The 15,739-nt window shown below is 35.8% G+C and overlaps 1 protein-coding gene across 3 annotated transcripts in view; it reads right to left on the bottom strand.

Moving 5' to 3' along the window:
• The window catches only part of FAR1 (fatty acyl-CoA reductase 1), a 59,761-nt gene that overhangs the window by 26,863 nt on the left and 17,159 nt on the right, over window positions 1–15,739 (bottom strand). For all 3 annotated transcript variants that reach the window (XM_032240832.1, XM_032240834.1, XM_032240833.1), the window contains 2 exons: window positions 9,182–9,377; window positions 3,949–4,124 (listed from right to left, as the gene is read on the bottom strand). In XM_032240832.1, coding sequence (XP_032096723.1) covers window positions 3,949–4,124; window positions 9,182–9,370 — 365 coding nt within the window. In that variant the 5' untranslated portion in view covers window positions 9,371–9,377. The remainder of the gene's footprint in view (window positions 1–3,948; window positions 4,125–9,181; window positions 9,378–15,739) is intronic.

The raw sequence follows: 15,739 nt of genomic DNA, 5'->3' as shown, positions 1-15,739 counted from the left end.
GTGATCCACCTGCGTCGGCCTCCCAAAGTGCTGGGATTACAGGCTTGAGCCACCGCGCCCGGCTTTCTTGATCTTTTCTAAGCATCAATCTTAACTTCCATTTCTTTCTGAAAATCTTTCATATTCATACCTTGGGTCTTATCACCTTGAATTGCTCTATTTCTAAAATTTTATACTATGAACCATACCATCTGCCCACTCATCTCTCTCCTTCAGCCTAGTTTTTGTCCTCATGGTCTCTTCATTACTCTCAACTTTATTGACCCTGTCTAACTTGCACTTCCCTTACTAGTACCTTTCCTTATAACAGACGCCATGATCAACTACTTAAGTCACTCCATTTATTATCTTCACTTCTACCCTCACTTTTTTCTTTCTTTTTGAGATGGAGTCTCGCTCTGTCATCCAGGCTGGAGTGCAATGGTACCTTCTTTGGTCACTGCAACCTCCACCTCCCAGGTTCAAGTGATTCTCTTTCCTCAGTCTCCCAAGTAGCTGGGATTACAGGTGTGTGCTACATGCCCGGCTAATTTTTGTATTATTAGTAGAGACAGGGTTTCACCATGTTGGCTAGGCTGATCTTGAACACCCGACCTCAGATGATCTGCCTGCCTCACCCTCCCGAAGTGCTGAGATTACAGGCATGAGCCACCATGCCCAGCCCTCCCCACATTTTTTGTATTTCCTCATGAATCCTAAGCCTGATATCTATTTTTCTCCTGTCTCAGGATTTAGGAACCACCACATATGAAAATAAGTGAGCTCTATCTACCTTCTCTCAACTTCCATAGCGTTTAATGTATGCTCCTTGATAAATCCTTATTTTCTATCCTATATTATGGTTATTTTGCATATCCTATCTCCTCTAGACTACATGCACTTTGCAAATAAGATCTGTGTGCAATTTATGCTGGTTTCTCTCCTAAGGTATTGGGCTTAATGTTGTAGTAACATCTGAAAGCTTCCTCCCCAACAGTAAAAGCTTCGTGCCATTTTTTATTTGTGGGTTAACTTAACAAGCAGTTATAAAGAGTAATTGTTATCTGTCTCTACAAAAAATACAAAAATTAGCCAAGCATGTTGACATACGCCTGCAGTCCCAGCTACTAGGGAGGCTGAGGTGAAAGGATCGCTTGAACCCAGGAGGTCGAGGTTGCAGTGAGCCATGATTACACCATAGCATTCCAGCCCGGGCAATAAAGGTGACACCCTACCTTTAAAAAAAAAAAAAAAAAAAAAAAGTAATTCTTTCATACAAAGTTGTTCTACGCCTATCTGGAATATTACAGAATCTCTGACCCAAACCCAATGTCCTAGCACCACCTGGATGTCAAAATTGCTTCCCAGAAATAATTTCAATGTAATGACAAGGGCTATGTCAGTGAACATACATGCCTTGACAATGGAAGAGAAGAACAACGTAACATGTAAGAGGCCTTCTGCTATAGCTTCTCTAGTAAAAGAAGAAAATAATAATGAGAAGATGTCTTTTCATTAATGTTAGCCTTGCTTACCCTAGGGTGATAGAAAGAGAGACTAAGTTCCCTGAAAGTACTTTACTTTGATCCTCCTTGTAAAGCTTCCCTTTATGAGTTGCACCCTAGTCAATGTTGCCTGTTCACATTTCAAAGCATGTAATTTTCCCCTTTAAGTCAATGAGGACTAGACCACCATTAGCCAATATCTACGTATGTTTTTAATGAAAACATGCTAAGCTTCATAAAGCTGTGTGAACTCTTCCTTTTGTCTATGAAGGAAATAATAAAAGCCAGAACTACAGGGAAAGAAGAATCTATTTTACTGATCATTTCACACTATCTTTTCTTTAGGAAAAGATAAAGCACTAATTAAAAATTAAAGACCACATTAACAATCTTGGAAATGCTAGTCAAAAACAAATTGTTAGACCTATATGCAAATATATGTACACACAAGGAAAATTTTAAATGTAAAAAACAAGGAGTTTTGTTAGCTGATGAGGGTATCAGTCCCTTTAAGATTTCTTATAGGTGTTACTTTTAAAAATTATTTTTAAAAGTAACTTTTATAGGTGTTACTTTTAAAAATTATTTTTAAAAGTCATTGTATACAGCTTTATTTGAAGATTAATATATGTTCATAGTAGAAAAAATAATATACAGGTAAGACTATAAACCTACCTGTAACTGCACCATCCAAAGATAAATGTATCAGCAAATATAAAAAGACATGTATATAAATACATCTATGCATATATTTTATGAGAATAAGATCATATTATAGTCCTAATAATATTCTTTATCACCTTTGAATCATTAACACATAATGGCTGCACAATATTTTACCTGTCTGCTGCAGAGAAAGAGCTAAAAAATAAATAAAGCAACTGCTACAGATTCAGATTTCCTGCAATGGACAGGAACTGAGACATCACTTAAATTTCCTGAAGGAAAATGTAATAATCTTTTGAGAAATGTTACTTTGATTTTACATGTCAGGAAGCTGAGGTTTAAGGAGGTTAATAACTTACACAAACTCACCAGTAAGTAAATGATATGGTCAACATTAGAACTAACATATGTAATTCCAAAGCTCATAGCCCTTCCATTACAATGCTGCCTCAGCTTCCTCAAGTGTACAATGGATTTGTCTATAATGTTACAGTGGGTAAAGTGACCATGGAATAAAATAATTGATGAGAAAATACCTTAAAAACCCATAAAGGATGACTGCAGAGATCTAAAGGACTATTATAGTGAACTCACCTGGAATATAAGCAAAATATACTGTAATACTATGGTATTGAACTGTCACCTGATATAATGCTGACTGATGTTTATACTTCCATATTAGATAAAGACACTATGGTGAATATCATATTTTTGTAATCAGAACTTAATTTTTTATTTTTTTTAATTCTTAATTAAAATTTTTTGTTTGTGGAGACAGGGTCTTATTATGTTGCCGAGGCTGGCTTTAAGTGATCCTCCTACCTCAGCCTCAGAACTCCATTTTTTAAACTTTAAAAAATGTATTTTATTTTGTAAATTGACATATCATAACTGTACATATTTATGAGATATGCAGTGGTGTTTTGATTCATATAATATATAGTAATTATATCAGGGTAACTAGCACATCCTAGCACATCCATCATCTCAAATACTTATTTCTTTGTTGGAACATTCAATTTCCTCCTTTTAGTTATTTAGCTTTAAAACATTTTAAAGAGAAGGCTTTCAAGTAGCTTTGAAACCTATAATAAGTCTGTACCATTTTAATTGGCATGAGACCATAATATTAAAAGTAACATTATAAAAACTGTATTTTTGGACACACTGTCAAAAAGAATGCTCTGAATTCGGAGCCATTATTTGAATTGTTTATTCATTAGATTTTTTAAGAACAATGGACATTTAGAGTCTTAACTTTTTCTTGCAACAGATATCCTGAAAGAAGTTCAAATTATTTTTTAAATTAAATTTATCTCCAACATACCTTGCCCCTAGCACTACCACAAAAGTTTGAAAATAAAAAGGTGTGATTTAAATTTATAAGCAATTTACCTTATCCTGTAAAAAATTAGCCTAATTTTGTTTATTTTCAGATGGGTATGATGCGGATTAGAAGAATAAAACTGTTGGGGTATAGGCTTCTGAAGGAAGAGAAGACAAACACCATTAGTTGTTAAGACTAAGGTTTCTTCTACTACATTTTTTGCTTCTCCCCTGTTGCATGTTTAAATTCATGGCAACTTCTTCTAATAAATATGTATTAGTTATCCAGGGTTTTTAAACTGATAACAGGAGGAAGAAAAATGTTTTAACACTCTGTAGGACACTGAAAGCCACAGTTAACATATGACAAATAGTTTCAAATCACATTCACAACAACTTGACTAAAGAGAATTAGAATGAGATCTTTTAATAACTATACTGAAGTTCAAATATCATAATTACCTGCACTTACCTTAAATTTTCATTAAACCTTACTGCAGCTGCACAGTGGAATATAATATTGGTAGAATCTATGATCACCTCTTTATCTTCTTCACTGAGAGCCAGTTTAGGTTGGGTGAGTTCGCTGTTGATTGCTATAATTTTCTCTCTAAAATCTGGATTTTCATCTCTCAATCTGTCAAAGAGCTATCAAGGGGGAAAAATATTTATTTTAGGGCAGTATTTTTCCATTTTCTGAAACTCATCATCACCATTTTTTCCCACCAAGGATGACTGCTTTTTTAGAAACTTAAAACTATGCAATTCCTAAGGCTGCTATTCTTAATTGCTACTATTCTGTACAGAAAACACCCTATGAGGCCCACACTATTATCCCCATTTTGCAGATAAGGAATCTGAGACTCAGAGCAGTTAAGGAGTTTGTCAAGTACACAAAGCTGGTAGTTCACAGAGTTGAATTTGAACCGTCCATGACCTGGCTGAATAGATAACGTCACCCCTCAGAATAGACTTCAGCAATACAGACATCAGAACAATGTTTAAAAATGATCATTCAGATTTCTAAAATCCAGACCTTAATTTTTCACTTCATATTTTATTTTATTCCCTTTTGACAGATTAGAGAAAAACACGATTTACATTCTACTTAAAATTTTAGAACAAATTTTTAAAAAGGGAAAAATAGTAATTATGTGAAAGGAAAAAGTTGGTAAGCAAATATGCAAACCAGAAACTGAACAAACTTCAGAAGTATCACATTTATAGGATTTAAACTGAAAACTCAACATTCTTTAAGTGTACCCAAAGGAATAAATTTTGCTAGACAGTCAGATCACAGAATGATTACAGTTTAAAGGTGCATTCAATTATGAGTCAAGTTTAACTTTTTATCCCAGATGTCACAGAAAAACACTGATTTTTTTCCAGGTCACTGTTCTATCACTTTGACTCTCCATTTAAAGTTCATACTTGCAGTTTAAAAAGGATTCTTAACCTGAGAAGTCTATATAATACATCAGAGCTCATTTTCACCTTCCTAGATGACTTTAGTATATAACAGTCTTCCTGCTTCTACTGCTAGCTCCTACTGCTACTTCCACTGCTAGCACATGACTTGAATATTAATGTGTTCTTCTATTAATTAAAAAAATAAAAACTTACTGGTTATTTAATATGAACCAGGCAAGCACCTTCCAGATTCTAAAGAAACAAGAAAATGGCCTTTGGTCCAAGTAAATGGACAATTAATATATAGTGCTCTATTTAATAAGAGAACAGAGTTATGGGGCTGCATAGGAGAAACAACTAACCCAGCTTTGAAAGACCACACACAAGCTGGCCTTCTCAGAGAAAATGACATTTAACAGAATGTGTGTGTGTGGTGTGTGTGTGTGTGTTAGGGACAAAGTGAGGGAGGAAGGCCCTGAAATTACAAAGTAGAAGAATAGTGTTTCTAGGCAGAGGAAGTAGCATGTATAACCCATCAGAAATCAGAAGGCATTAATATGCTTGGGAGATTAAAAGTAATTTAGTCAGCTTGGAACATAAGAGTATGCAGGAAAAAGCAGCTAGAGTTGATGGAGATAAGAAAGGCCAGATAACTTTGTCTTTTAAGCCACATTAAAAAGATGAATTTTATCTGAGAGTAATGGTGAGTTACCGACTGATTTTAAGCAGAGAAGTGATACAAGCATGCTCATAATTTTAAAAAATCCTTTGGCAGTAATGAGTTTTAGAACACTCTTGTGGTTACCCATATCCAGATATTGCTTGGTCTGAATCAAAATAATGGCAATGAGAGATTTAGAATGTAACATTCAGGATATAGTCATTTTGGCCAATGACTGGATTTGAGGGATAAGAAATGCAAACTTCATAAGGGTAGGCTCCACATCTATTTTGCTCAGCATACAAGTCCAAGAGAGCAGATCTTGCCTGGCAAGATAAAGACTTTAAACATTTGTTAAGTGAATAAATTCAGTAGACTGAGGAACACAGGGAGAGAAAGAAGCTGTTTTGGAGATAGAATTTCAGTCTTGTGAATGTTGAATGTAAAGTGCCTACATGACACCCCAGAAGACAGGTCTAGTAGAGGTGACTGGCTTTGTGGGTCTAGAGTTCAGGGGAGAGAGCCAGACTATCAATATAGATGTTACTAACCACATAGAGGTAGTAACTGAAGCCCCGGGAGTAGAAAAGAGTTTATCTAGGTAATAGCAATAATGAGTACCCAAGATCCAAACTATATAAAACTAAATCTAATTTAAAGGACATCCATTCCTTTCACATAAAACGGAGGGTGGCTGAGTAACCATCTCACTGGACCTAGTAAGATATCAAGGCCTACACCAGAAACTTGAAGAATAACAATCTTTAAGGGGCAAGCAGAGAAAAAGGAACCTAAGGAATGACCAGAAAAGTACTTTTTAATACCTTGAATTCATACTGCATTCTCCTGATTGCTGATGACCTTTAATTTCCTTTAATATCAGCTATCTATACCACTACCACCAGGACATAACAATGCTGCTCTTAAATTTGCTAAATCTTAAATGTGATGCTCTTCTTTTCTCTAGCCAGCATCTCCTAATTCAATACCATCCTTTCCAGTGTTTTTAACCCACTAGTACCTAATTAGTTTCTACTTTACTAAGTTTACTGATACCTTCTTAACATCCTTGATTCTCTTTCCTGAATATACTTCATGATCAAATACTTTGTTTTACTTTTTGTTTTTTGAGACAGGGTCTTGAGAGACAGGGTCTCACTCATCACCCATGCTAGAGTACAGTGGTGTAATCTCAGCTCACTGCAACCTCCACCTCCCAGGTTCCAGCGATCCTCCCACCTCACCCTCCTGAGTAGCTGGGACCACAGGCATGCACCACCACACCTGGCTAATTTGTATTTCTTAGTAGAGATGGGGTTTCTCTGTATTGGCCAAGCTGGTCTCAAACTCCCGGCTTCAAGTGATCCACCAGCCTTGGCCTCTCAAAGTGCTGGGATTACAGGCATGAGCCACCGTAACCAGCCATGATCAACTATTTTATATCAATCTTCGTTACCCAATGGAGTTTCTGTTCCCTGAGACATTCCCATAAGTCACTGTTCTCAAACAGGGGTGATTCTGGTCCTCAGCAGATATTTGGTGATGTCTAAAAACATTTTGGTTGTTACAGCAGGGAGTGAGGTCAGGAATGTTGCTGATGACCCTACAATGCAGAGGACATGCCTCCAGAACAAAGAACTAGCCAGCCCAAATGTCAATGGTGCTGAAGCTGAGAAACCCTACTGTAAGTCAGTGTGTCCCATTTGGTATATGCTCTTGGCCTTATGTTCTTTATTCCTATTTCAAACTCAGAGTAGATAATACCTACAATTTCTTACTAACTTTAAGTGCACACTCACTGCTATCTGACATAAAAAGGGCTCATTTTTATTGACTCACCAGCAATGCTATACACAATGGAGAATGAATGGCTTTAGAATTAAGTAGTAGGATATGCCAGGAGGTAAATGAAGGCATAAGATAAAAATTACATAATTTTAGGGAGTATCAAGTTTAGTCAAATATCTGGGGACAAAACATTTTTTAATATTGAAAATAACAACTGTATGTTTAGGCTAAACCATCAAAGTTCAATGAAACTTCAGGCTTTAAGTAGAAAATATTCCTTTTCTTACGCTTAGCGTGGAAGAAATTTTAGAAGCACTGCTCTGAAGACCCCAAAGAAAATGCCCAAGTCGTCTTCACATTTTACTCAGACCCTCAATTCTGGCCAGCCCATCAACTTAAATAACTGTTCCTATTTCCTCCTGACACTTCTGATACTGCCTCTTCCTTCCTCCTTCCCTCTTAAAAACTGTCTAAAAGGCCAGGAATGTATCTTACTTATCCCTGAATTCAATTCCCTACAAGAAGTCAAACACCCAGAACTAAGCAGGCACAATAAATATAATCTAAAAAATAAAAAATGAGTAAGAATAAATAACCCCTCACTGGGGGGACAGGAGTATCGGGAGAAAAATAAAAACATACCAATTACAAGTGCTTCATAATAAAAATGCCAAGATGAGTAAACAAAGGGCAAGAAAACAGGCATTCTACTTAGAACAAGCCTTGTGGTTTTATAGCCCCATTGATGACTCCTTCCTTGTAGGTTTTAAGGGAAGCAAAGGATTCCAGAAGGGTTCAGCAAATAATCAGAGAGAAAAAAATGATTAAGAGAGATGAATGTAGTCTAATTTGTATAAGTACAATTATATATGTATAAATTATATAAATTATTCTTATAAAACTATAATTTTTAAACTTCTAAGAAAGAATCTTACATCCCATCATTAAAAAATAAAACCAACGTAATGAGGCATATATGTTGCATGGTGTCAAGCAAATGCTAATGTCATATGACAATTAGTGCCAAATAACTATAATAAAGGTATATGAAGTTCATTCAAAGTCAAAAGTCTGGTTGGTTGCTATAATGAGGCTTGCTACAGTTTGGGGTTTTTTAAGAGGCCTATAAGAATGTAGATATTCAAATGAGTGTCATTCTAATTATAAAATAAATGCTCTACTTGAAATTCCTTCTTGAGATATGTCTTATGTGCACCAAAACTGAGCTTATAGCTTTCTAATTCAATTTACTATTAGTAAATGTCAGATAAAATCATTTAAGAGAATTCACAAACTTATGATTGTGAAATACTTCTACTCCAGCTCATTTCCATTTTTTCTTAGCAATATTTTTCCGAAGGCTCAAAATGTATGACACATTCTTATATTCTATATGGCCCCACCGTCATCTGTCAAATGGGAATATGTGACTTCTCTACTGCCTAATACTGTTGTCAGGGAGTAAGTGGTGTTATCAAAGCACAGTGTCTCACAAAATTAGGTAGTCTTACTACCTACTAATTACTATTATTATCAAAAAACTAAACTATTTAGTAGTTACAAACAACCTGCCTCAAATGTTCTAAAAACATACCTTAAATACCTACCATAAAGGTAGCTTAGAGCTTACTATACAATTTTGCCTGTCACAGAGGAAAACTTTTTTTTCCTAGTTACTCACAAGTCATATCCTGTTTCTTGCCATTCTGCAGGAACTTACTAAATTTTTTTTTACTAATTTTTTCAGAATACTGAAGAAATATACTAAGCTATTGATGGTCACAATAATTACACACACAAACACACACTTTTTTCTCCGTTCCAAATGCTCATTTTCCACACTTACCTTGCCACTAAGGATTTCTTCTACTCGCTCTTGTGGTGTCTGTCCAGCTTTCTGCCTCACCAAAACATATACTGAATTCACCTTAGGACAAGATCTCAGCAACTTTTCCAGAAGCACCTTCCCTAGAAAACCAGTAGCTCCTGTGAGGAGGACATTCTTGCCTTCATAGTATTCTGGGATTGAAACCATTTTGATCCTAAGAAAAATATGGCAAATAAGCATTAGTTTAAGGATTCACCTTCATTCTTACATACTAAAAATCTCTTGGCATTCAAATAAGTATTTTAAAAAGCAGGCAAAAGTCAAAATTGAATATTAACAAGCAAGGACTATAACCTCCACTCCATTACAGTAAAGTGGAAAGAAGAATGAGACCTGTAGCTTATTTTAACCCTGTGTTTTTCCCTTGGATCACCTCAGACAAGTCACTCACCTTCTCTGGACCTAAGTTTCTTTGGTACAATTTGTACTAAAGGATCTCTAAAAGTTCCTTCCAGAAATAAGAACCCAAATCTGCATTCAATCTCAGTTACACTCTAAACACAACTGAATGGTGTTTCTCTGACTCCAAAGAGATTTATAACACCAAATACAGGTCAGCAGCAAGACTCAATTACTTAGCTTGTATAACACTGGAGGTGTCATATTTGCCTATCATCACCAATTGTAACAAGAAGAGGTAACACCAAGCCCTTTCTATTACATATCTCTTAGTGACAGTATATCCAAAAGGTGCTTAAATCTCCCTTTTTAAAAAGTTAGAGTAAGAAATACATGGGCTGACTGAACTTCCCTACCCCAATTCCACTGAAACAGCAGAAAAGATATATTAAGAAAATGAACAAATAAAAGAACCATAATGAATGGAAAAATAAAAACAGGTGTAGAAGAATTCATGCATTATGTCACTACAAAAAGCTCTAACACATTCAAAACAATGCTCTGTATTGCCTAGAAATGTACACAGATGGAAAAATATTAATAGATGCCTGAAAGGCAGTAGAAGAAAATAAGAATCTTGAATTGTATTTATGTTTTATTTAAGCTGGGGAGTAGATGCATGTGATTTATGTCTAAATTTTTCATAATTAAAAATATATATATTCATAATAACCTGGAAAAAATAGCTCCATTAGCCAAGCCAAACAAAAAAGAAGAAAGAAAAAAATGATAGAAGAATTTCTAGAAGAAACAGACAAGACTGAATTGGTAGAATAGCCATAGCAGAAGAAACAGCAATCCAAGCAAAACAAGCACAGGAAAGGACTATAATGAGGCAAGAACTCTTTTTTACTAACCCCCTAAATGGAACCTGGTAGAAAACACCAAGGTCAGGATCAAGAAGCTGGACTAAAGCATAAAGAAATCAAGGTAATTAAAAGATTGCTCACAGAACAGCAGAGCTACTCATGACAGTCTCACTTTCTGTATAAACTCTGGCTCCCAGGCTTAGTATCCAGATCTGACTGAGAAGAGCATACAGCATGGGTAATAGGGACCAAAAAAAGAAGTAGAATTGAGCCTGAGGGTTGCTTCAAACATCCCCAAATGGAGGTAGGGGAGGCAGGGGATCAGGAGAGAGCAAACAAAAACCACCAAAAGGAAAAAGCATTTATAGCGCTCAGAATACATTTTAGGTCCTCAGCCTCTCTGTTGCTGGCCCTTAATACAAGCTTGTCCAACCCATGGCCCAGGATGGCTTTCAATGCAGCCCAACACAAATTCATAAACTTTCTTAAAACATCATTAGATTTTTCTGCAATTTTTTTTTTTTTAGCTCATCAGCTATTGTTAGTGTTATTTTATGTGTGGCCCAAGACAATTCTTCTTCCAATGTGGCCCAGGGAAGCCAAAAACTTGGATAGCCCTGCCTTAAAGGAAACTCATTCAGAGCTCTTAATCATACCATCTGTGGAAAAGCTCTTTTGAGAAAACAGACCTCAAAAACTAGAGGAAGCCAGTATCAGCTACCAAAACCAACGACCCTACTCCATTATAAATACGAGTAAATAACCACAGATCACCAGATATTTAAAAACTACACACAAAATAAAGAAAGCCCAAAATGAAAAGCAATAGAACCAACTACAAAGGAAATTAAGGTAAGGAAAAATTTTAAGAAAACTTAAATTCCTATATTCTCCAAGTTGTTCACAAAAATGCTGCATCCATAATATAATTAGTAAAAAAGGAAACAAATAATATGAAAGCATTCAGAAATTAGAAACTCAGGTGTAAGTACAAAATCCAATAAATAAACAGACTATTAAAATTAACAGCCCCCACATGAATTTAAGAAGGTCGCCAGATACAAGGTTTACATGAAGGAAAAACGTATTTCTATATACCAACAACGCATAGTGAAATTTTTAAACTCAAAATTATACCACTTAAAATACTATAAAACACCAAAATTGTAGAAAAAAATAAGTGTTGGTGAAGACTTTAAAAAATCAGAACAGTCATACCCTGTTGGTAGGACTGTAAAATGGTTCAGCTGCTGTGGAAAAACGTTTGGCAGTTCCTTAAAAAGTTAAACAGAATTATCACATGACCCAGCAATTTCACTCCTAGGTAAACACACTAAAGAATTGAAAACAGGTACTCAAACAAGTTGACACAGGTTTATACAGGTTAAGTATCCCTTATCCGAAATGCTTTGGACCAGAAGTGTTTCACATTTCAGAATTTTTTTCAAATTTGGAATATTTGCATTATGCTTACTGGTTGAACATTCCTAATCTGAAATCCGATAAGGATTAGCCAGATGTGGTGGCACATGTCTGTAATCCCAGCTACTTGGGAGGCTGAGGCAGGAGAACTGCTTGAACCCAGAAGACAGGTTGCAGTGAGCTGAGATCCTGCCACTGCACTCCAGCCTTGAGGACAGAGCAAGACTCTGACTCAAAAAAAAAAAAGAAAAAGATGATCGAAATGACCAATTAGCACATGAAAAGGGGCTCAACTTCATTAGTTATCAAGTTAAAACCCCTATGTGATACCACTAATTGACTCTCAGAATAAGGGTGTAGAATAAATGGAACTCACATCTTACTGCGGGAGGAAGTACAGGTTAATATAATACTTAGGAAAGGTGGTACTGCTTGCTAAAGCTGAACATTCACATCATATGACCTAGTAATTCCACTCCTAATTACATACCCAATAGAAATGAATACATATGTTCACCAAAAGAACAAGCAAGTATGATTATAGCAGCACCATTTCTGTTGGCCCAATATAAAACTCAAGTGTTCATGAAATAGTATAGCATATACACTGTGGTATATGCACATGATAAAATATTTAAAAACAATAAAAATGAAGGAACGATTGCTAAACACAATGTGGAGGGATCTCACAAAGGGAGCACTGAACCAGCAAGGCCAGATAAAAAAGTGTGTACTACTATATGATGTCATTTATATAAAGTTCAAACTAGGCAAAACTCATCTATGACTGAAAATCAAAACAATGGTTATCTTGTAGGGAAGAAGAGGCAGTGACTAGAAGGGAACATGAAGAAGACTTCTGGGATACTGGTGATATTCTATTTCTTGATCTGGGCAGCTTATTTTTAAAAAGTCCATCAAGCTGTCCAGTTAGAATATATGGACTTTCTGAATTTATTATATTTGGATAAAATATTTACTTTGAAAAATAAAAACAAACAACGTGACCATATGTCATAGTTTGCCTGGAACAAGCCTGATTTATACATGCTGCTCCCACTTAATTTTGTTTTTCTCAGAAGTGTCTCAGTTTGCACAATAAATTATATGGTTACCGTCATTATAATCTATTCTATTTCAATGACAAAAAGTCTAATTAAAACTATAGAGCATTAAAGTTCAAATGAATAGTGCCTTCTGAAGGCTGAGGCAGAGGGGCTGCTTGAGCCCAGGAGACCAAGGTCAGCCTGGGCAACACAGCAGACCCCATCTCTTTAAAAAACAAAACAAAACAAAACAAAACAAAAAAACGTTTGCTGTCAGTAACCTCATATGGAAGACATGATGAATAATTCTGCATAAATATACTTCTTAACAAGTAGATATTAATGACAATTACATACTTAATATATATTAAATAGTATACTGAGAGCATACCTAGAAGAGCTATCTAATTCTTTGAGCTTTATTTTTTTTATGTAAAAATTTATTCAACAATTTATTAAGGACCTACTAGGTATCAGGCACTAGAAAGTTTTTCATAGGTGTACATATGCATGTAAGACAGGATAATATATTAAGCAGTTTTCCCTCTAACAATTGAGAATTTAGAGCCTGAATATGTGATCAGTTCAACCCTAAAAAACAAAAAACAAAAAACAGAAAACAAAACAATGTACTTCCTTCAGATATCAAGACATTTGCCCTACCAAAGCCTCAACAGCTAATCTATCACCAACAAATAGCAGAAATTTTTTACCAAATGCAATTCTCCTCAAGCTTAACAGAATAAAGATTGCTTGCTAAGAGAGTTGTAGAATGAAGTGGTTTCTTATCAGTTTCAGGCAATAACTTAAAGCTTAACAAGCGATTTTATACTATTTGATGACTTACACAGTTTTCCTCCTAGAAAAAAACCAATTCCCACAACTTAGCACAATGCCACTCAAACATTTACAAGCACTATTTTTAAAAAATTATTATACTTTAAATTCTGGGGTACATGTACAGCACGTGCAGGATTGTTGCATAGGTATACAAGTGCCATGGTGGTTTGCTGCACCCATCAACCCGTCATCTACATTAGGTATTTCTCCTAATGCTATTCCTCCCCAAGGCACCCCCGACTCCAGAGGCCCTGGTGTGTGATGTTCCCCTCCCTGTGTCCATGTGTTCTCATTGTTCAACTCCCACTTATGAGTGAGAACATGCGGTGTTTGGTTTTCTGTTCTTGTGTTACTTTGCTGAGAATGATGTTTTCCAGCTTCATCCATGTCCCTGCAAAGGACATGAACTCATCCCTTTTTATGGCTGCATAGTATTCCATGGTATGTATGTGCCACATTTTTTTTAACCAGTCTATTATTGAAGGGCATTTGGGTTGGTTCAAGTCTTTGCTATTGCGAACATTCTATCATAAAGACACATGCACACGTATGTTTATTGTGTGGCATATATATACCCAGTAATTTGATTACTAGGTCAAACGGTATTTCTAAGTCTAGATCCTTGAGGAACTGCCACACTGTCTTCCACAATGGTTGAACCAATTTATACTCCCAACAACAGGGTAAAAGCATTCCTATTTCTCCACATCCTCTCCAGCATCTGTTGTTTCCTGACTTTTTAATGATCGCCATTCTAACTGGTATGAGATGGTATCTCAATGTGGTTTTGATTTGCACTTCTCTAATGACCAGTGACAATGAACTTTTTTTCATTTGTTTGTTAGCTACATAAATGCCTTCTCTTGAAAAGTGTCTGTTCATATCCTTTGCCCACTTTTTATGGAGTTGTTTTTCCTTGTAAATTTGTTTAAGTTCTTTGTAGATTCTGAATATTAGCCCTTTGTCAGATGGACAGATTGCAAAAATTTTTCCCAGTCTGTAGACTGCCTGTTACTCTGATGATAGTTTCTTTTGCTGTACAAGTACTAAATATTTTTAAACTCTGCCTCTGGCTCAAAGGAAGGCTGCACTAATTCAAAAAGAAATGTATTCTTGGCTTCTCCATCCAACCAATACAGTTCACCCTACAAATTTATTGGCAAAGCCAATAAAAATAGGAGTTCTTAAGGGAAGTTCAGACTTGTCCTATCTTCCACAGTCCTACCAGAGTGGCTAGAAGCAACTAGAAAAGGAAAAGCCATGAAAGGAATGCTGCCAATCCTTCCAGACCATGCTGTTCAGATTCTTACTACACAGCAAGAATCCTATCATCTGTTGAAAAGTAGCTGTACCACTGCAATATGAGAAAAGCCACAGCATTAGCATTCCCATGAACTTGGGGAAGGGGACAACAGGACTATGAAAGGTGATTCAAATTTATTTTCACTGTTCTTGAGCTGCTTTAGGAAATATCACCTAGCAGTAGTAGCTAGCTATTTTCTTCAAAACACGCCTTTTCCTTTGACTCAAGTTAAAGAAGCAGAAATCTTTCTGAAGACTAGCAAAATGATGAATACCATGTATCACCATTACTTTTAAGGAATTCACTTAGGCTTACTTGCAAAGTGGGTTTTCCTAGTGGCTGTAAAAAAATTATCATATATTTGCATTTATAAGTGCATTAAGAGAAACATATTACAAAGCTGCTTAAGATATATTTACTTGCTGGGAGTTCAAGTCCAACCTCTGCCACTTAGCAGCTATGAGATCCTAAGATAAAACTACTACTCTGAACCTGTTTCCTCATTTGCAAAAGGAGAACACCCAGGTCTCATGGGCCAAAAGAACCTGAAATGACCACAAGTGGAGAACCACAGAGAACTTCTAAGGTAACAGCCTACCCAATATAAACCTGCACTTTTGAAACATGATTATATTCTCTTAATAAATGCTCTAATATTAACGGAAGGCTAATCATGTTGTTTCATTCGTTTTAGAAA

This window comes from Sapajus apella, unplaced genomic scaffold, assembly GCF_009761245.1.
Source record: "Sapajus apella isolate SASKATOON/1434 unplaced genomic scaffold, GSC_monkey_1.0 scaffold47, whole genome shotgun sequence".
In the NCBI taxonomy this organism is placed as follows: domain Eukaryota; kingdom Metazoa; phylum Chordata; class Mammalia; order Primates; family Cebidae; genus Sapajus; species Sapajus apella.
This window is presented reverse-complemented; position numbering and strand designations above follow the sequence as displayed.